General features: G+C 60.3%; 1 protein-coding gene across 1 annotated transcript in view; it reads right to left on the bottom strand.

Annotated features, from left to right (window-relative positions):
* Nucleotides 1-20618, bottom strand: part of CFAP77 (cilia and flagella associated protein 77) — a 97266-nt gene that overhangs the window by 26080 nt on the left and 50568 nt on the right. The window contains exons 2-3 of the mRNA XM_080669795.1: nucleotides 17316-17415; nucleotides 15806-16034 (exon numbers count right to left, since the gene is read on the bottom strand). Coding sequence (XP_080525921.1) covers nucleotides 15806-16034; nucleotides 17316-17415 — 329 coding nt within the window. The remainder of the gene's footprint in view (nucleotides 1-15805; nucleotides 16035-17315; nucleotides 17416-20618) is intronic.

The following is a 20618-nucleotide window of genomic DNA, read 5'->3' as shown; positions in this document are numbered from 1 at the left end:
CCAGCCCCCACGGCAGGCATCACAGCGACCCTCCCCTCCCCTTCCCCTCCCCCCTCCTCCTTATCCTCCCCTCCCCATCCTGCAGCCTGCCGACCGCTATGCCCTGCCCCGCAAAGGTGCTTCTTACCTGGGAAGAGGCAGGGAGGCACGCTGACAAACCTGTGGCCTCCCCCCACCCCCGCAGCCCTGGCTGAGGGACATCCGCAGGGTCTGCCCTGGACCTGTAACTTGGATACTAAGGTGGGGCCTTGCTGACCTGGGGATCAAATCACCCCTTTTTAAAACAATATGTTTTTATTGATTTCAGAGAGGAAGGGAGAGGGAGAGAGAGATAGAAACATCGACGATGAGAGAGAATCACTGATCGGCTGCCTCCTGCACGCCCCCCACTGGGGATAAAGCCCAAAACCCAGGCCTGTGCCCTTGGCTGGAATCGAACCTGGGACCCCTCAATCCACAGGCTGACGCTCTATCCACTGAGCCAAACCAGCCAGGGCAAAAAAAAAACATATTTTTAAATATATTTTTATTTACACAACAAAACAACAAGTTGGGGAGAGAAAGCCCCAGGCCCATGCAGGTTCATCCACACAGGTATGAACACATGGAGAAAAGACTGGAAGGAAGCCAGCCAGTGATGATGGGGGTGGGGGGCGGGCGGGCGTGGCGTGGTGGGATGGGAGAGGGGGCCCTTCCCCTTCCAGTCCACTTACTGGTTTTATGTGACTCTTTTTCAATGAATAAAGTCAAAAGAAAGAGACAGAGAGAGAGAATGAAAGAGAAAGGGAGAGAGCGGGGAGAGAAAAAGGAAGAAAGAAATCAAGCCTGAAAAGTCATGTGACTTGGCTGGGGCCACAGAGCCGGGGGTGGGGAGATGGATCTGGGTCCCCAGGCTCAGTGTCAGGGCGAGAGCCCACCCCCGCCAGGCACAGTCCCGCGAACGTCAGACCAGAAGTCTCCCTTTTCTCCACACGCAGCCGAGGGGGAGGGAGGCCGGCCTCCGGGCCCGGGTTAGGCCCTGCCTGCCCACGCGGGGAGCTCAGCATCTTCCCCGGGGAATTGGCTCCTCTGGACGCATCTTTAGGAGCCATGTTTCTCCTGTTCTTCCGCAGCTGTTTCCAGCTGCCACCTTACAACGCGTTCAGTTTTTTAAAAGGTCAGCGGAGTTCCTCTAATACAGAAAGGCATTGCCCCACCCCCAAACGAATGAGTTTTGCCACAGGCCGGAGGCCCCGTGGTCTGGGCTGTAGCTGTGCTCCGCAGCTCTGTTGGGAGGAGCGGGAGGGGTTCACACAGAAGACCTTAATTATTTACCCTCATTAAACGAGGTGGGGATGGTGTGGGGGAGGCTGCAGCCCAGAGAGGTCAAATGGCTGGCCCAGGGTCACACAGCACCCTCCAGGCGCAAGGCCTGGACTCCCACCCCTCAGGCCAGTGTCGGCAGCCAGGAGAACGTGCAACTGACTTCTGCAAAGACCGAAGGGGACAGGCTAGCGGGCCGGCTGCAGCTAGAGGCCGGACCCAGGGGGCCTGGCCACGCCCATGTGGGACCCCAGACCTTCCCGGGTGCTTGCTCCCTGCACTCTGAGGTCCCAGGGCCTGCCGCAGCCATGACGATAATCGTCATAGCTCAAGCTTCCTGCTGCTTCCTCTGTCCTTAGGACAACAACTCTAGAGACACGTGTTCATATACCCATTTCACAGATGAGAAGTCAGAGGCCCGGGGAAGTTCAGTGTCTTGCCCAAGACCACACAGCCAGTGAGCGCCGTGCTGCACTTTCATTGGAAGCCCGTGGGCTTGTGGCCCTGCAGCCCCGCCCCGCGCGGTACTGACGGCTGAGCGCCGCGTAGGGACGGCCTGTGGCGCTCAGAGGAGAGGACGGTTCGCCGAGCAGCAGTGTGGGACGAGGAAAGCCCCCTCTCCACCTTTTGATGGGCCTTTGGGTTTGAGCGGAAGATGGTCAGGAGGGGGTCCCTGGACAGAGGGGGATCAGCGTGAGCAGAGCCAGGGAGCCAGGCCGGGCTGGCACCACACCTCGCGACTGGCCTGATGGGCGTTGGCGAACGATTGAGATTCACACATGCCCCCCATTTCCGGGAGCACTTACCGCACCGGGCCCGTGTTGAACACGTCAGCTACAGTCTCAGTGACTCCTTAGGACTCTGCAAGTGAGGACGGGCGTTCCTGCTTTCAGATGGGGAAACTGAGGCTCAGAGCAATCAAGCAGCTTGCCTGAGGTTTGCTCATGGACTGGGAGCAGCCGAGAAGGCGGATTCAGGCTCCAAATTGGGTTCCCCTGTGGGCCAGGACCCCAAAGTGGGTCTGAGTGGTCCCAGAGGCTTGTCCCGGTGGCCCGGCTGCTGGCCCTGCTCTGGGGCCCGGCTGGCTGGTGGAGTCAAGTTGTGATTTTCTACATTTGACTCCCCGGACTTCTCCAACTGTGTGTCCTCTACCCAGAGCCGCCGATGCGTCCCGACGCCCTGGTGGTCCCCTCCTGGGGGCCCCAGGCTCTCCGCGCAGGGCAGCCTGCCTGGGGGACAGCGAGGCTACCGCCCAGGGTCTGGACACATTACTTGCTGATAAGCTGGCAGGACCGGCTCGGGAAAAGTTCCTCACCAGCCTGACATTCCCACTAACCGCAAAACGGTGTCAAAGCTGGGGCTCACGGAGCGGGAGACGGGACGGCGCGAGGTGAGATCTGCCGGCTCGGGGTAGGCCGGCAGGAAACCTCAAATTAGTTCCATCAAGTCCATCTCGCTGCCTGGCGATTGATACCCCAGACCAGGGGTTGATCTCCGATGAAGGCGCCGGGGAGCGAGGGGGACGGAGATGATCATTTGCAAACATTAGGCTGACACTTGGTGTGAGCGGGGGTGAGGGCTGACAGCTCTGATTTGCCCGCGCGGCTCCTGGCTGCCGGAGAGCGCTCTGTGGATTAGAGGGGCCCCTTTCATGGCAGCCCGTCTTCATCTGAGCCGCTCATTAAAACTTCGCGGAGCCGGAGAAGTTGGCGGAGCAGGGGAGCGGCAGGAACCTTCTGAGGGACTCAGGTACACATTTGTTGAAAGGTGTTGGAGAAGGCAGCCTTGGGTCTGACAAACCGGATTTTAGTACGGCTCCCCGTTCACAGCGGGCTGAAATAATTGGTCATCAGTGACTACTAATTCGGTTTAGTAGCCAGAGGCAATTTTTTTCTTCCCGGAAAATCAATGACAGCACGGAGGTCTGTTCAACGTGACTCCGCTCCAGACGGGCCCTTCTTTGACGCTTGATGCTTCCTCCAGCGGAGACAGCTATTTTGTTAAAATAAAATTAAAATCCATCTCTAATACGCTGGCGGCCCCGGGGGGCGGGAGAGGCGCGGGCGCCCACATGGCCTCCGGGCTGACGGAGTGGACAGCGGCCACCAGGACGGGCCGGGTCTCCTCGGCTGGTGTGACATTCACAGCACGCTGTGGACCATGGAGGGTCTGGTTTGGGAGGAGGTGGGGGGCTGGGCTTCCCTTTGGGGTTCTAAATAAAAACTGAGCCCACGACGGGCACCCGACAGGGTCCCCATCTAAGACCCAGCCCCTCTGGAGGGGTTCCTTCACCCAGTGGGGCCTGGGGAGGGTGCCCTCGTGTGCTCGGACAGCACCCAGAGGTGCCCCTCAGGCTGGGGTCGCCTCCTCTCTGCCCACGACCGAGGCCTCCTGAATGGGCTCATCCGTTGGCGTGCCAGGTGACCTCCGTGACCGTGTGCTGAGCCCTTCGCTTGTGCCCTACGTGACCCAGCGTTGTTTTTTTTTCTTCCCAGCAAGTCTGACTACTGTTGCCCACACGGTACCGAAGCCACCGTTAAATCATTGTTTTGCTTTCTTTACATTGAAATGTAATTGAGATCACTGCAGATTTCACATCCTATGTGATAATCCTATGTAATAAAAGGCTAATATGCAAATCGACCAAACAGCAGACCGACTGGTCGCTATGACGTGCACTGACCACTAGGGCACAGACGCTCAACGCAGGAGCTGCCCCCTGGTGGTCAGAGTGCTCCCACAGGGGGAGCGCCGCTCAGCCAGAAGCCCTGAGCCGGGCTCACGGCTGGTGAGTGCAGCGGTGGTGGCGGGAGCCTCTCCCACCTCCGCGGCAGCGCTAAGGATGTCCCACTGCTGGCTTAGGAGTGGGCCTAAGCCAGCAGTCGGACATCCCCCCCGAGGGCTCTCAGACTGCGAGAGGGCGCAGGCCAGGCTGAGGGACGCACCCCCCCCCCCCCGCCCTGAGTGCACGAATTTCATGCACCGGGCCTCTAGTGCAGTTATAAGGAAGAAAACAGAGGTCCCAGGACCCCTTCCCGGGGTGACATCTGTTCCCCCCATGGTAGCATCTTGTGAAACTCAAGGGTAAAATCGCATGCAGGATAGTGACACTGAGACAGTCTCCCCTCTTATTCAGATGTCCCCAACTAACTTGTACTCATGTGTGTGTGTGTGTGTGTGTGTTTCTTTCTTTTAAAAAATATATTTTTATTGATTTCAGAGAGGAAGAAACATCCATGATGAGAGAGAATGATGGATCAGCTGCCTCCTGCACGCCCCCTATGGGGACCAAGCCAGCAACCCAGGCATGTGCCCTGGCCGGGAATCCAACCGTGACCTCCTGGTTCACAGGCTGATGCTCAACCACGGAGCCGCCCCGGCTGAGCCCCTTTTGTTTCAGTGGAGGAAGGGCTCACAGAAACCAGAGTGCCCAGGGGCTTGGGAAGCCGGGAGGCACCGGGCTCGGCCTGGATCAGAAATTGCATTTTGATGCCCTCCCCTCCCCCAGCATGCTGAGGCCAGAGACACAGTCTTGAGGGTGAATGAGAATCACCCAGAGAGCCTATGAGCCATGGAGGTGCCCGGGAGCCACCCGCGGACGTTCTGACTCACGGGGGTCCCGGGGGCCCAGGCTTCTGCGTTTACCGGGGTGCCCCCTCCCGAGGAGAGTCTGACCCACCTGGTCCCTGGACCCTGGAGGGTTCCAGCCCCGAGCCTTTCCCTGTGGAGGCCCGTCCCACCCGGCAGCCACGGGCCCCTCCTCCCCAGGGACAGCTGCAGCCCCTTTACCCCCCTCCTTTTCCTTAATTGTCCCTCCTTGGCCGGAGGGCCTGTCTTTCCTAACTAGCAGGAGGCAGGGGCGGTGACTGAGGGGCCTCCCTCCCTGGCAGGACTCAGCGCTAATTAGAGAAGGGGACCTCTGGGCTGGTGGGTAGTTTTTAATTGTTTGTGGATCCAACATAAAAGCTAATGACAGAGGAGGGAGGCTTAGGAGCTGCACACTCCTGACTTCTAAATTCGGCTAAGAGGTCATTTGCAATTTGTTAACATTTTCACGAGGGTGAATTCAATTAGCAGTTCCCTGCTCGAGCCCAGCGGAGGGCGAGGGAGGGCGGCAGAGCTGGGAGACTTAGAGAGGGCTTCTCCTGCCCTGGGGTGCTCGTGCCCGAAACAGGGGGCTCTCCCCACGCACCCCACCTCCCCCCGGCACGGCTGGATGTGGCCCGAGCCCCTCTGGACAGGGAAGGCTTGCCGGCCCCAATGGCCATGGCTGGGACGAAATAACCTGGGGCCACTCGGGAACCTTCGGGGATCCCAGCCCTGGGGAAGGTGAGTAGCCGATGGGGCGTCCCTGCCCGGGGGGACGGGTGGGGGGGGGTGATGAGAATCCCAGCATCTAGCATGAGCTGAGGAGGTCCCACTTCAGCCCGCCACCCTGGGGAGGGGCCCGAGGGATCCCGCACATGGGGGAGGGCACAGGGCACCGGGCGATGCGGGCACCGGGCGGGAGGTGTGGCGGCTGACCAGGGTGACGTTGGCAATCGTTGGGAGTGAAACAGCAAGTCGCCATGCAACGGGCTGTACACGGCCCGAAACCACACCAACAAAACACATTATTTAAGGGCGTCTAGCGGGACAGCACACGGGAAGCCAGGTGGGAGGCGTGTGCGTTCCGACCTCAGGAGGGCCCGGGAGCGGAGGGGGGGCCGTGGCGGGGAGGGGTGAGCAGGGGCCGCGAGCTGGCGTTGTTATCTGCTATTCCTTTAATAACTTTACAGAAAGGCCGGGAAGCACACGCGGCTGCGTGGTAGCGTGTTAAACCCGAGCGGGGGGGGGGGGGGGGGGGGTCCAGGGCCTTGCCGTTGCTTCAGTTTCCCGTAAACGCAGGAGAAAGGTCGCGGCACCGGCTGCTCCTCGGGAAGGCGCTGCCGCCACTCGCTGCTCACACCCTCCCCCTCCACAAGGACGTGATGGGCAGCGTGTAACGTGTAACGAGACCCTCGGGGCGGCCGTCGTAACATAACATCGTAAGGAATCTAAAGGTGGTTTCCTCAAAGCCGGATGACTCCCAGATGCAGGACGTTCTGACTTCGCGTCAAGATGCTTTGATGAGCCCTGACCGGTTTGGCTCAGTGGATAGAGCGTCAGCCTGCAGACTCAAGGGTCCCAGGTTCGATTCCGGTCAAGGGCATGTACCTTGGTTGCGGGCACATACTCAGTAGGGGGTGTGCAGGAGGCAGCTGATGGATGTTTCTCTCTCATCGATGTTTCTAGCTCTCTATCCCCCTCCCTTCCTCTCTGTAAAAAATCAATAAAATATATTAAAAAAAAAGATGCTTTGATGATTGCAATGGGTGGGGTGAGTGGTGGGTGGCCCTCTTCCTGACCCCCGACCCGTGAATGTGACCTGCCTTGGCAAAGGAGGCACTACAGACTAACTTAGGGGCCTTGAGACAGGCCGCCCTGGGTTATGGGGGGGAGCCCTAAGCCCAGGAGAAGGGTCCTGGTAAGAAGGAGGAGGGGAGACACGGGCACGGAGGAGAGGCCACGGGAGCGGAGGGCGTGATGGGGCCCCAGGCCGAGCAGTGCGAGGGGCTGCCAGAGACCGGCCAGGCAGGAGGGCTCTCCCCTAGAGCCCCGGACGGGGTGCGGCCCTGTGACACCTTGGTTCTGGACAGTGAGAGAATGAATTTCCGTGTCACCAGGTGTGCGGTGACGTGCTACCGGGGCCCCAGGGAGTGAAGAGCTGAAGCCCAGGGCCAGACAAGTCCGTGCCCCGGAAAGGGCTGGTCCTCTCCCGTGTTCGGCACCAGCGCCCCGGCCGTGTCCGACACCGGACGCATCCCATCAGGCTCCCTGTTCTCTCCCATGCCATCAGCCCACAGGCACTTAGGGAGCACCTAGTGTATTCCAAGACCCGGGACGCAGCCGTAAGCAAAACCAGATGTGACCCAAAGCCCCTCTGTGACCCCCCCCCCACCCTCTGCCCACCCGGAAGCCGGGGGGACTGCGCCGCCTGTTGTATTCTGTGTCTTATTTCCTCTCTGAATGCCCAATGCCTGGCATGATGCCCAGCACAGGCAGGCCCCGAATGAAGAGGCAGCACCGATGGAGGTAGGCAATGTGGCCGCGTGGCTGTGCACAACGTCTCTGGGCCTCGCTTTCCCCGTCTGTAGAATGGGGATAAGAGAGTTGCTGCCTGGGGGGCCGTGCTGAGAGCCCCGTGGGAAGATGTGAGCGGAGCACCGTGACTCGCTGCCCAGGAGCGGAAGAAACAGAAGCTGGACGTGTCACTCATGAACACTAACGCGGCGCCAGGGCGGGGCATGAACGGGGCCGCCGTCTGCGCTGGTCCTCGGCAGGACAGCTCATCCCGTGAACGCTCCTGCTGTCGGTCAGGGGGTGTGGCAGCAGGGCCTGGGGTGAGGTGTCCGACTCGAGGTACCGGGGCCTGGCTGGCTCCCAGCAGCACCAGCTCCTCTGGGCCCCAGGCACAGGGGTCACTGTGTCACTGGACGGGCAGAACCAGCAACCCCTCTACGGAGGGCTGCGAGGTGAGGAGAGGGGCGGCCAGGCAGGCTCTGAGCCCACGCCCCACGCTTTGCCCACCACCGCGGGCGGGCGGGCGGACGGGCGAGCCCAGCTCTGGAAAATTCGAAAGCAGGCGTGGAGCCTGTGCAATGTGCCGGGAGGCCCCGCGGGGGAGCGGCTGGGCCTCGTTAGCACTGACCCCGGCCCCGCAGCTCCTGATGGATGGCGGGGTTCGGGCGGGACAGGCCCCGGGGGAGCGGCGGCCCTATCCATTATGGGGCCCATCAGCGCCTCCCTGAGCCCTCCCTGCTCCGAGCGCCAGGAGCCTGGGGCCGGGAATAAATCTCTGTCGGGGCGCAGGAGAGCGGAGAGGGAAAAGCTGAGTATGAAAAATGTCTCCTTCCTGGCTCCGGCCACAGAGCTGCGTTGGAGGCAGCAGCGAGCCGGAGGCTGGGGGGACGGGAGGCCCCAGAGAGGCTGGGCTCCAGGCGGGAGCGGGGGAAGGGCCTGCCCACACTGCCCCAGGGCATGGCCCTGCCTGGCTTCTTTTCACAGGGACGCAGCTGGCTCTGAGGAGGACGGGGGCCCCCACTGGACCCAGTTTGGGGTGTCCCAGGCCCCGGCCCGGCAGCATGTGTGGGTCTGGGGTGCCGGCCAACACCTTCACCTCCTGTAAGGGTCTGTTCTGGGCACTAAGTCCTGGCGTGAACGGAGTCCCCACGCTCCCACTGATCACCTGCGGCCTCTCGCTGAGGGACGTACCTGTCCGTGCCTCAGTTTCCCCGTGGTTAAATGGAGGTGCTGGTTACTCTGTGGGGAGGCAGGCCCCCACCGTGTGCTCACTGGCGCCAGCTGTTGATCACGGTGGCTGTCACTGGAGATGGCACCCCGCTGCTGGGCCGCTCCATCGTGGAGGGGGCTGGGGAGGAGCGATGGCTCCCCCTCCGAGGGCCTGGCTTGTGGGATCCCTCCCCCCATCCCATCCTCTCCTGCTTATGGGCCTTCCCCAACTGTACAATGTCCCACCTTTTTTTTTTTTTTTTTTGCTTGGTGTTACAAGTGTGACCTAAGCAGCAGAACTGAGTGGGAAGGTCACCTCCCTTGCTCTGGACTTGCTCCCTCCGGTAATTTGGCCAAAGGACACACTCCTTTGTTCTCTGAGGCAGCATCACCACGATGCTGGTTCCTAACTGACAGCTATAGGGGAGCACAGCCGCGTGTCAAATGACACAGGACTCCCGGCTTCACCATCTCCTCGCTGGGTCTCAGAGGGGTGGTCTCTTCACTTTCAACAACTGCCTCAAAGCCTTAAAGGGCCCTGGGCCCTATTTCTCCCCAACAAACACTGACTGAGTGCCTACTGTGTCTGAGAACCCGGTGACACAGCGGTGGCCCTGCCCTCCAGGACCAGGTGGCCGGCGGAGCAGATGGGCGTCAAGTGGAGAGCAGCAGATGCTCCCGACTGACGGTGGGTGGGGCTGCGTAAGGCCCCCGTCAGTGCAAATACCTTACGTGGGAAAGGCACTTCCCGGCCGTTCAGAGGTCAGTTGTCCACCCTCTGATCACTGCCTACCCAGCGTCACAAGGAAAGATCAAAATCCAAAGCAGTTTCTACCGAACGCGCATCGCTTTTGCGTGAATGTAACGTTGGAAAACCGGAAATCGCACCGCCGTGAGCCGTTCGTCCGGGCGTCTTAGTTAACCACGGTCGGTGTCAGTAAGGACGGTTGCTGTGGGTGCTGTGGGGTAGATAGACAGGGCGCCATTCAGGAGAGGTGAGGGGTCCTTGCCAGGCCCGCAGGCTCCCCCTTGTGGTCAGCCCGGGTTCATTCAGCCGGGGTTCAGGCCACCAATAAATCGGGGGTTGGCCTCCCCGTTGGGGACCAGGCCTGCGTCCCTGAGACAGCGGCCTGGGAAGGGGCTTGTTAGCATGTTACAGGCGTTTGGGTGGGCGGCTGCGGAGTGATGGATGGGCCCACTGTAAATTTGTAAAATAAATCAGCTTGGCAGAGAGATTCAAAACGCCTGTCAGGCAGCAGGCATTTTTTAACAGCCTGTAGAATTTCCTCGTCCTTCACATTTGTCAGCGGCGGGCTGTGCGGCGTCTGATAGCCGGGCGGGCAGAGCGCGGGCGGGCGGCGGGCTGGCAGCGGTTCCTCCCTCTCCTGTGTTTCTCACTTTTCTGTGGTCCGAACGCTTCCAGCGCCAGGACTGGACGGCGTAGACCGGACTAATTGGTGGATGACCTGCGTATCCTACCGGCGCTCTTACTTAACTACACCAGTGGTCGGCAAACGGCCGCGGTTCGCCGCTCTGTTGACTAATGAGTTTGCCGACCACTGGGATAGGGGCTTAATCACAAGGAACAACAACAGCCTGTAATTATTGGACTCGAGAGTCTAGGTCAGTGGTCGGCAAACTCATTAGTCAACAGAGCGGCAAACGGCGGCTCGCGAACTACACGGTCGCCGGCTTCGTATTCAGATTCCAAGGACACTGGGGTGAGCAGAAGCCGGCCTGGAGCGCCCAGGGTTTGGAGTTTCTGGGTGCCAGATCACGGTTAAAGGCTTTCAGAGAAGGCTTTGCACAGTGTCCAGATATCCTGCCCCAGACCCTCTCTAGTGCAGAGAAACGTAGGCAGCGTCTCTGCGGGGTCACCTCCACCCTGGCGTTGGTGAGGCAGGCAGATCAGATCAGATCAGACCAGACCAAGTCCCGCCCCGAGGCAGAGCAGCCAGGGGCAAGTGACTTCACCTCTCTGACCCTCTGTCTCTTCTTCTGTAGGGTGGGGATGCAGAGTTCCAGGCGCGCGCGCACTGGGCTGTTCGGAGTTACTTAAGGAGAGGAGGCATCGAGGGCTCAGCTCGCTGACATGTCATAGTAACAATAACACATAGTTGCCACTTCAGTTCAAAGCGGGCTCTGCCACCTTCCAGCCGCTCACATCAGGCGCCGTGTGATGGATCCCCCGGTGGCATCCCCGCCTTGCATGTGGCATGAGGCTCTGGGCAGGGCGGTGGCAGAACCCTGGGCGCCCAGACTCTGCCAGGAGCACCAGCTGCTGCCAGCTCTCGCTGCCCCCCCCACCCACCCCCATCCCTGAGTCATCATAATGGACAACCCTGGACCAATTAGGAGCAGTCACAATTAAGATGTGCCGAGGGCATGGGAACATTTGCAAACACTTGTTAAAATGCATCAATAATTAAGTGCCTCTTTAATAGTTACATGTCTGGCCTCCGGACATATCTGTTTATAAACCTTGGGTCCCAGCATGCTTTGTGATCTGGGCTACAGCCTCGGCCTCTGGGAATGAAAATTGAAAATCCTTCCCCGACTTGAATTCTGAGGTTTGACGGGGACACGGTCGCGAGAGGGCACAGGCTTCTCCCCGCTGCCTGAGGCCAGAGGCGTGGTCTTCCCAGCCTCAGCCAGGGCTGTCCCCTCCCTGTCCTCCCTGAGACACCTGCCCCAGACGACGACGGGGAGCTCCGTCACGCCCGCTTCCGTCAGGCGCGGCCCCCACGCGGCCGGAGGAATGGCAGAGGCAGCAGTAGCTGAGGGATGGCCATGACCCGGGAGCACCAGCGGCTGCAAGCTCAGTGCCCACCCAGGGGCCCGGGCTTCTGACTTCTTTTTTTTTTTTTTTTAATATATTTTATTGATTTTTTACAGAGAGGAAGGGAGAGGGACAGAGAGCTAGAAACATCGATGAGAGAGAAACATCGATCAGCTGCCTCTTGCACACCCCCTACTGGGGATGTGCCCGCAACCAAGGTCCGTGCCCTTGACTGGAATCGAACCCGGGACCTTTCAGTCCGCAGACCGACGCTCTATCCACTGAGCCAAACCGGTTTCGGCGCTTCTGACTTCTTAAGAGAACCAGGAGATCCAGGTGTCTATATGCAATCTCCTGGCTTCTGAAATGTAGCGACTCATTTCATTTTTACAAAAAAATAAAATGACTGCCTGGGCCAGACAGACATCTCTGCGGTTGGCCTGCCTACACAGGCCGCCTTTTCCAGATACGAGCTTGGTCTCCCCTTCCTTTTAGCCACCGAGGCTGGTGGGTTCGGGGCACCTTTCCCCGCGAGCGGCAATCGGTGGTGACCCACACGTGTGGCCTGGGAGCCAGATCGGCTCGCTGCAGAGGCTGGGGTCCCATCTGGTGCTGGGTGGTGGAGGGGCAGGCGGAGGGGTGGAGGACCCCCCCCCCATCTGTTTATTTGGTCCATCGTAGACTATAGAAAGGCAAGAGGATCTGATATTGGGGGCGGGGTAAGAAGCCTGGCCAGAATTGGACCGTGCACGCCCCCGCCCCCTGCTTCCGAGCATCCCTGGCTTCCGGCGAGCTGTTTCTGTGTTGAGTCTAAAGTGGGACTTTTTAATTTTTTTTTTATTTTTTAACATCTCTGTAGTTGTGAGTGGACGGTGCTCATTTGTTTCTTTACTTATTTATTGGACCAAATCTCCCCAACAACTCCTCGGGTAGTCGAGTGTGATCCGGTTTGGTTTCAAACACGCTTTTAAAGTAAAGAAATAAACACAATCGCGGCTTTAAAAGGTGATCATTGGAGAATGGGCCTCAGCCCCATAACTTCAAAGTAATAGCCCCTTACAGGGGCGGGGGTGGGGTGGGGGTGATTTTTTAACTGCGCCTGCGACTGCTATACGGCTGAGGGGCGTGCGGGCAGGTCTCAGTAAAAGCTTTTCCGACAGCCATTTAACCTCCATTTACGGAGAAATAAAGTGAAATTGATGCTGATTCGGGCCTGCTTTGGGGGCTATTTTTGTTCCATAAAAGCCCTTTTGCTTGCAATTTGCTGATCGGCCCTGTCACTTCCGGAAGGGCCGCCGTTGATGAAGATAAAGCTTTATGGCCGCTGTATTTGCTGCTAACAGCAACCTAATGCAGCATTTTCATTTCTATGCAATTAATGTTAACGTCTGCTACGAAAATTGTCATTAAATACCATTTTAAAATCCATTCAATTTGCATATGCAAAGCCCATTTACCATCGCGGGAGATCTGGCCGGCACTCCATCACGTCCTTCGCTGGGACTGTGGCCGCTGGGGTTTGCAGCGATTTAAGGTTTTTATGTTGAAAGCGGACCATAATGGATGTCCTTTCCGAGCCCCGTGTCGGAAGCTCTGCCATTGCACGCGGGGGAAACGGAGCCCCAGGCCCGGGAACTGGGTGTTGGCTGCCCCTCAGTCCCAAGGAGGCGTGCGAGCGAGCACTGGACAGGGAGTCCTCCCGCCTGGCTCCAGAGCTGGCTCCGGTCTGGCCACAACTTGCTCTGTGGCCTTGGGCAAGTCTCTTCACCTCTTGGAGCTTCTGTTTTCCTGTTTTCAATGCGGGCGTTGAGCCAGGGGATGGCTGATGTCTGTACATTTTAATATTTTCTCTTTTAAAAGGTAAACACTCCAGGTTGAGCATCCAGGCCAGGCCCTGCTGTGAGGAAGTTGTGTGAACTTGGGAAGGTCAAGCAGCCCCTCCCGCCTCGCTGGCAGCAGCCATGCCTTCGTCCTGCACAGAGCTTCCCCGGCGGAGAAATGAAACGGACCGAGTCCCGGGGCGCCCGGTGACCACTGTAACAGCCTGTACGGACGAGGACACGGAACCAGGAAGGAAAGAATCGGGGACCACGCTGGGACCAGGACCCAGGCTGACCCGGCCAGGGCGGCTCCCGGACACCAGGCTGTCTGAGAGACCGGTGACCAGCACGGACAAGGCTAGGGATCGGGTGCCCAGAGGGGACTGTGTGTGAGGAAAAGGGCAAGGGGGCTCCCATGCTGGGGGCGGCAGGAGGATGGGAGGGGGGGAAGCCGGGGAGACGCCCCGTGTTGGAGGGCCTGACGTGGGGCGTTATTGCAACAGTGGGGGACGCGCAGTGTGCAGACAATGAGTTAATGCACCCGGCGTGGCCTTCCCACCTGTCTCAGGTCAGATGCCGGGTCCTGAGGGCCGGTGACTAGAAAGGCATTTCCGGTGAGAGCGGTGAGGCCGCGGCAGGTGGGAGGCCGAGGAGGCGGTGCTGCGCGGGACTGTGGCGGACAAGCAGGCTTTGGCGCTTAGGACGGCGAGCGGAGGCCGAGGGAAGAGCATCCGAAGGCCTGGTGGCACCGGAAACCAGCGTGGGGGCTCCCCCAAACGAAACAGAATTCCCCCGGGAGCCGGCGGTGCCACAGCTGGGATGTGCCCGGAGGGGCTGACAGCGGGGACGCGAGCAGGGGTCTGCACACCACGTTCACGGGGCACTGCTCACATGCGAGGTAAACGGATGCACTTACAGGTGGTCCATGCTCACAACGGAACGTGACTCGGCTCTAAAGAGGAGGGCGTTCTGACACCTGCTACCACATGGAGGCGCCGTGAGGACGTGGTGGCAAGTGAGAAAGCCAGACACAGCAGGACACGCTGCGTGGTTCCAGGCGGAGGGGCAGCTCAGCGTCACCTGCGCAGAGGCAGGAAGCAGAGTGGTGGCTGCGGGCGGAGGGGGCGGGGGGAGAGGGGTGAGTTTAGGGGGACAGGGTTTCAGTTGTGCATGACGAGGAGTTCTGTGGGTGGATGGCGGGGGTGGTTGCACAACGGTGTGAATGCACTCGAACGCCACGGAATTGTGCACTTAAAAACGTAACTCTTATGTCTGTTTTCGCACAGTAAAAAAGATTTGGAACCAGACAAAGCAGATTGCCAGTGCCCTTGATTGTGGGCAAAGCAGGGCCTGGCCACGCACACGGGCCAAGTACTGGCTCCTCAGTCACAGCCAGGCGTCCTCAAACTACAGCCCGCGGGCCACAGGCGGCCCGCCGAGGACATGTATCCGGCCCACCGGGTGCCGCTGCCTGTCCTGCTTAGCAGCCGACTCGTCCCGGGCCCGCAGTGCGCATAGGAATTTGTTCATAGTTTTTTTTTTAAACTATAGTCCGGCCCTCCAACGGTCTGAGGGACAGGGAACTGGCCCCCTGTTTAAAAGTTTGAGGACCCCTGAGTCACAGGTGTCAGGGGCTCGGGCGGCTGCGTGCCCGCCGGGTGCTACGGCTGAGGGCGCGCCCAGTTATTCCTGCGACGTGCGGATCTCAGGAGCTTTGTGCTGACGCTGGGCTTGTCTGCGGGAGCGTGGGGCAGGCAGCCTGCTGCGGGGGCACCTGCTGATGTCGCCCGCTACTTTGCTCTGTTCTCCCCCTTCTGGGGACAGGACCCCTACTTCAACATCTTTCCCACCCTGAGCCCCTGTGGATTGTGGGGGCTGATGCCAACCAAGCCCCCTCCAAGGAGGGGGAAGGGATCAGGCCTGGCCAATCAGAGCGTCAGAATCTGCTGGCCTCAACAACTGGCTCAGAGGCAGACATGTGACCCAGGACCGGCCAATCAGTGTATTTCAGAAACCTAACAGGGGTTGGTTGCTTCGGGGATGGACATGGTCCGAAGTTGGACCAAAGAATCTTAATCTCAAGGCTTTTGTAATTCCCACCCCCTTCCCGCTGGGGCCACTAAGGGAATAGGATGGGACTGGTGCTGGCCCTTCTGCCACAGGAGGAAGACGCTTGTCAGAGAACGGAGCCCAAAGTGGGGAGCGCCGTCAAGCCACGGAGAGACACAACAAATACTGTGGTGGCCCCGGCACCTAGATCCAACTACGCCCGAAGCTCTACCTCCATCACGTGAGCCAATGAATTTCCCTTTAAAAAATATCGAGGCTGTTTGAGTGGGATTGATGACATGCAACCCCCTTCTACTCTTATAGAACCTCATGCATGTCAGGGCTGGGACCTGGGCCCCAGGTGGGCCGCTGACCCATCACTGTGACCAAGGTTTGTGAGGTGCACCGATTGCCAGACCTGGGTCACTTGCCCCTCCCTGGAGCCAAGAGTCATACGCCCACCTGAGTCCCTAATGTAGTCACTGCCAAGCCCCGCCCCCCCCTCCCCCACGGTGAGGGGTGGAGCCCGCGGGGCCAGCCTTACCTGGACGGGATCCCAAACGTCATGTTTGGAGGGATGGAGGGGGGCTCCTTCTTGAAGCGCCGGTTGTCCTGGTTGGTGATGCGGACGTCGTTGAGCTGCTGGTACAGCAGCGTCTCCCGGGCGGTGACCAGGCCCGCTTTCACCGCCCCGCGGTTCATGGCGATGTAGTCCCGGGTCAGCTCCTGGTGGCAGGTGGGCTGCTGCTTGAACACATTCCAGTGTCCGATGGCTGAGGGCAGGGACAGAGGTCGCGGCCGAGGTCAGCTGGGAGGCACGGCCATTTGGTCCTGCACCTTTCCGTTCACCTGAGCGGCTGCCGGCCCTCTGCCTGCTCCCGGGAGGCTGCGGAGGGTGGGGGCGGGGATTCCCGAGATCCCAGCGGGCGGTGCGCACCCTGCACAGAGCGGGGTGGCCGGGCTTGGAGCCTTTGGGCGATCAGAGGGTCGGTCCTGAACCCACTGGGCTCACAGCTAAACCCCGGCTGAGCTCCTTCCTGGTTCCCTGCTTGGCCCTTCACCCCCACCCCGCCCCGCCCGTGGTGCTCACCAGATCGAGGCTGCCAGCCCGGCCCGACTCATTTCCTGCAGTGTCCTAGGGCCAGAGCTCTGGCTCCCAACACACTCTCACCTTCGGGGACCCCTCCATCCAGCCCCCAGACACACTCTCACCTTCGGGGACCCCTCCGTCAGCCCCCCGATGTGCTCTCACCTTCGGGGACCCCTCCGTCAGCCCGCGGACACACTCTCACCTTCGGGGACCCCTCTGTCAGCCCGCGGATGCACTCTCACCTTCGGGGACCCCTCCGTCAGCCCCCCGATGTGCTCTCACCTTCGGGGACCCCTCTGTCAGCCCGCGGACACACTCTCACCTTCGGGGACCCCTCCGTCAGCCCCCCGATGTGCTCTCACCTTCGGGACCCCTCTGTCAGCCCACGGACGCACTCTCACCTTCGGGGACCCCTCCGTCAGCCCCCCGATGTGCTCTCACCTTCGGGACCCCTCTGTCAGCCCACGGACGCACTCTCACCTTCGGGGACCCCTTCATCCAGCCCCCAGACACACTCTCACCTTCGGGGACCCCTCCGTCTGGCCCCTGACATGCTCTCACCTTCGGGGACCCCTCCGTCCAGCCCCCGGACGCACTCTCACCTTTGGGGACCCCTCCGTCCAGCCCCCGGACGCACTCTCACCTTTGGGGACCCCTCCATCAGCCCCCGGACGCACTCTCACCTTCGGGGACCCCTCCGTCCAGCCCCCGGACGCACTCTCACCTTCGGGGACCCCTCCATCAGCCCCCAGACGCACTCTCACCTTCGGGGACCCCTCCGTCCAGCCCCCGGACGCACTCTCACCTTCGGGGACCCCTCCGTCAGCCCCCAGACACACTCTCACCTTCGGGGACGCCTCTGTCAGCCCCCGGACGCACTCTCACCTTCGGGGACCCCTCCGTCAGCCCCCGATGTGCTCTCACCTTCGGGGACCCCTCCGTCAGCCCCCGGACGCACTCTCACCTTCGGGGACCCCTCCGTCCAGCCCGCGGACGTAGAGCCCGTAATTGAAGTCGATGCCAGGGAGGCTGCAGCTCCGCTCACGGGGCTTCCCGAGCTCAGCCTGTGGGAGCACAGAGCGTGGAGGTGAGGCCGGGTCTCGGGCCAACGGCTCTAATACACGTACCCCCCGCAGGAGTCACCGATGCCCGCTTGCCCGCCCCCGTGGGCAGCCTTCAGGGCCCCGGGGGCGGGCGCAGTCCCTGTGGTGAGCGGCTGCACGTGGGGTCCTGCAGCTGAGACTCCCAGGAGCCCCCGTCGAGGACGGGCATCTTTCCTCCCCGTGGCTTCCTTCCTCCCCGTGACACGCCCCTGTCACCCGTGGGCGCTGGGCTGGGCAACTACCCTCCCTCCCTGGGTCTCTGGGGAACTCCTCCGGAGCCCCGAAGGGGTTTGTGGGAAAGACGTTACCCTGTGCATTCTCAGCCACATTGACCTCAAGGCACCGTGTCTGGCGTGGGCCACCGGTCCCACTGCCCCCGCAGCGCCCCGCAGCCAGGGGCCCTGTCCTGAATGCTCAGAGCGCCATCGGCGTCCTCACCACCCAGGGCCCCTGCCCGGTCCCCGGTCCAAAGACAGTATTCGGGGTCTCAGGCTCCCTCCTTCTCCTCCGCTTTCTCCTTCCAGCTCACCTAGGTCCCGCCTCGCTGGCTCTGGGACCTGAGCGCATAGAGGGAGGTGGCTCTGGAATTCACGCCTCCCTGGAGCTGGCAATCCTTGCAGCTCCAGCTCCCAGACTCCCCCACACACCCCGCGGTTTGGGGGTGCTAGCCCCCTCCTCTCCCTGAGGCTCCGCCGGCCCCCAGCCTCCCAGAATGCCCTTTGCTCCTGGCCCAGCCCTCTGCTGTCCTCATTTCTCAGCTCCCTGCACCCTTGGCGCTCACAGTGGCCGCTCCCTCGCTGGGCCCCGGGAACGTTCTGTTCATCGGGGGCTCAGAACTTAAGGGACCTGAATTCCCATGCTCAGTTCTGTGAACGGGCTGAAAGCCTCTGGGTTGTAGCTTTCAGGGGGTCAGTTGTGTGGTGCGTGAGTGACATCACAGTAACGCCGTTAACAATCGCAAGGGCATGTGAGCAAGTCACAGAGTGTGTGCCGATCAGTTTAATGTCTGTCTCCCCTGGGGGACGGTGAGCTCAATCTCTAGTTACTTATTTTAAGGTTCATTTTTAAAAAAAAATTTAAGTAGGCATTAATTTTTAGAGGTTTTAGGTTCACAGCAACTTTGAGCAGAAGGGTCAGAGGCTCCCATCCGCCTGGCCCCTGTTGGTCTTTATTTTCACCTTCCTTTCCCGGGCTCAGCACAGGAGATGCTAGGACAGCCGTGGGCAAACTACGGCCCGCGGGCCGGATCCGGCTGTTCTCTCCGGTTCTCTTGCTCTCCCCTCCGCTCCTTTACTTTGAATTCGTATTAGTTCACACAAACACTCCATCCATGCTTTTGTTCCGGCCCTCCGGTCCAGTTTAAGAACCCATGGTGGCCCCCGAGTCAAAAAGTTTGCCCACCCCTGTGCTAGGACGTAAGAGGTTGAATGAATGAATGAATGAATGAGCGAAAGGCCTGCCTGGAGGCTGTCGATTCTGTTCCACACGGAACCTGCTAGGTTTCTCCCTCTCCCTTCCCCCGCCAACCCCGGCCCTGACCTTGCTGGAGCGCCCCGGGGTCCGGCGTTCCAGGCGGTGCCGGGTGCCCGGTGCTCGGGCCTCTGCAAGCTGGTTTGTTTGAATTCCTCCCACGCGACTCCCGCGGAGCTGCAGACGAAGCTCTGGCTTCTCATTTGTTTATGAAAATGATCTGGCCTCTCTGATGACTGCCGGGAAGTTAATTAAAATGTGACTTCTCTGGGCGAGGCCCCCCTCTGGGCAGGTGCAGGTGGGCAGACGTCCAGCTGGCAGAGGATCCACAGGCAGACTCGAGAGCTGGCTGCCACTCGGGCGGGCAGAGGGGTGGGGAAGAGGCGGGCGCCTCCCTGTCCACGCTCTTTTTCTGGGAACCAACAGCTGCCGAGGCGCATTGAAGCCTTAGGCTGCAGAGATCATCCCGTGAGAGGCTCACTCATCTTTTTACTCCGCAAACATTTATTTTCTGCCTACTCTGCGCCAAGCCCTGTGCCCGGAGTTTGAGGGTACACAAAGAAGATGCGTCGCCCCTGCCCTCATGAAATTCATCTTCTTGCAAAGAGGACAACCGATCAGATTGCCTCGAACTCTAAAAACTTGTAGGCCCTAGAGTGAGACAAGATATTTGCAATCCATGGACCTGACAAAAGACTCTTATCCATCATATGTAAAGAGCTGCTACAAATCAATAAGAAAAAGGCAGCAGATCCTGTAGAAAAATGAGCAAAAGACTTGAGTAGGCACATCATGAAGAGGACGTCCAAGCAGCCAAGACCCACGGGTTAAGGTGCTCAGCCTCAGTGCTGTCAATGAGGGTGTGGAGCAACTGGCACGCTCACGCCCTCGGTGGGCGTGTGAACTGGTGCGGCCACCGTGGGAAACGGTTGAACTGCGTCTACTACAGCTAAACCTGGTAACACCCTCCTGGCCCCCAACAGAAACGCGGGCCCCTGTCCACCCACAGCGCTGTCTGTGAATGCGCACAGCACCGTGATATGTGACGGCCACGCCCCGGAAACAGCCCTAAACGCCGTCCCAAGCGGGGAAACGGTTGTGACGTATTTATCCCATAGAGTGCCCCATAGCGTGGTTCCCAATTGGGGTGATTGTACCCCCTGCCCCCGAGGACATCCAATCGTGTCCAGACACATTTGGGGTTGGGAGGGACTACGCCCCTCCAGCTGGGGCGGGGCCAGGGCGGCCGCTAAACACCTCACGGCCCACGAGACAGCCCCACCCCAGTGCGTGCTCTGGCCCTAATGCCCAGAGTGCCGTGGCTGAGCAACACGCACCACCAAGGAGAGTGGGGACACAGCTGTTCACAACCCGCAGGGTCCTCACACCCAGTGCCAGTGAGAGAAGTCTCCATGCAAGGCAGCGCTGCTCTGCGCTCCCCCCCCCGCCCCCTCCCCCCGCCCCGGGGAGGTTCAAGTGCAGCATGGCTCTCTGGTGAGGAGTCTGGCGCCTGGGACCCCTTGGGGCGGGGACAGTGGCTGAAGCCGCTCCAGGAGGCTCAGGGGCGCTGGCCTGTGGCTTCCTGACCCCAGGTGGGTGCCCTTCGCACCCGTTCACCCAGGACTGCGGTCACACATGCAAAGGGCGATGGCCGAACGGGAGACCCACCTTCAGACAAGGGCTGCCTGCACACA

The sequence above is a fragment of the Plecotus auritus genome (assembly GCF_963455305.1).
Source record: "Plecotus auritus genome assembly, chromosome: 5".
Taxonomy (NCBI): domain Eukaryota; kingdom Metazoa; phylum Chordata; class Mammalia; order Chiroptera; family Vespertilionidae; genus Plecotus; species Plecotus auritus.
Note: the sequence above shows the minus strand (reverse complement) of the source record. Positions and strands in the feature narration are given on the sequence as shown.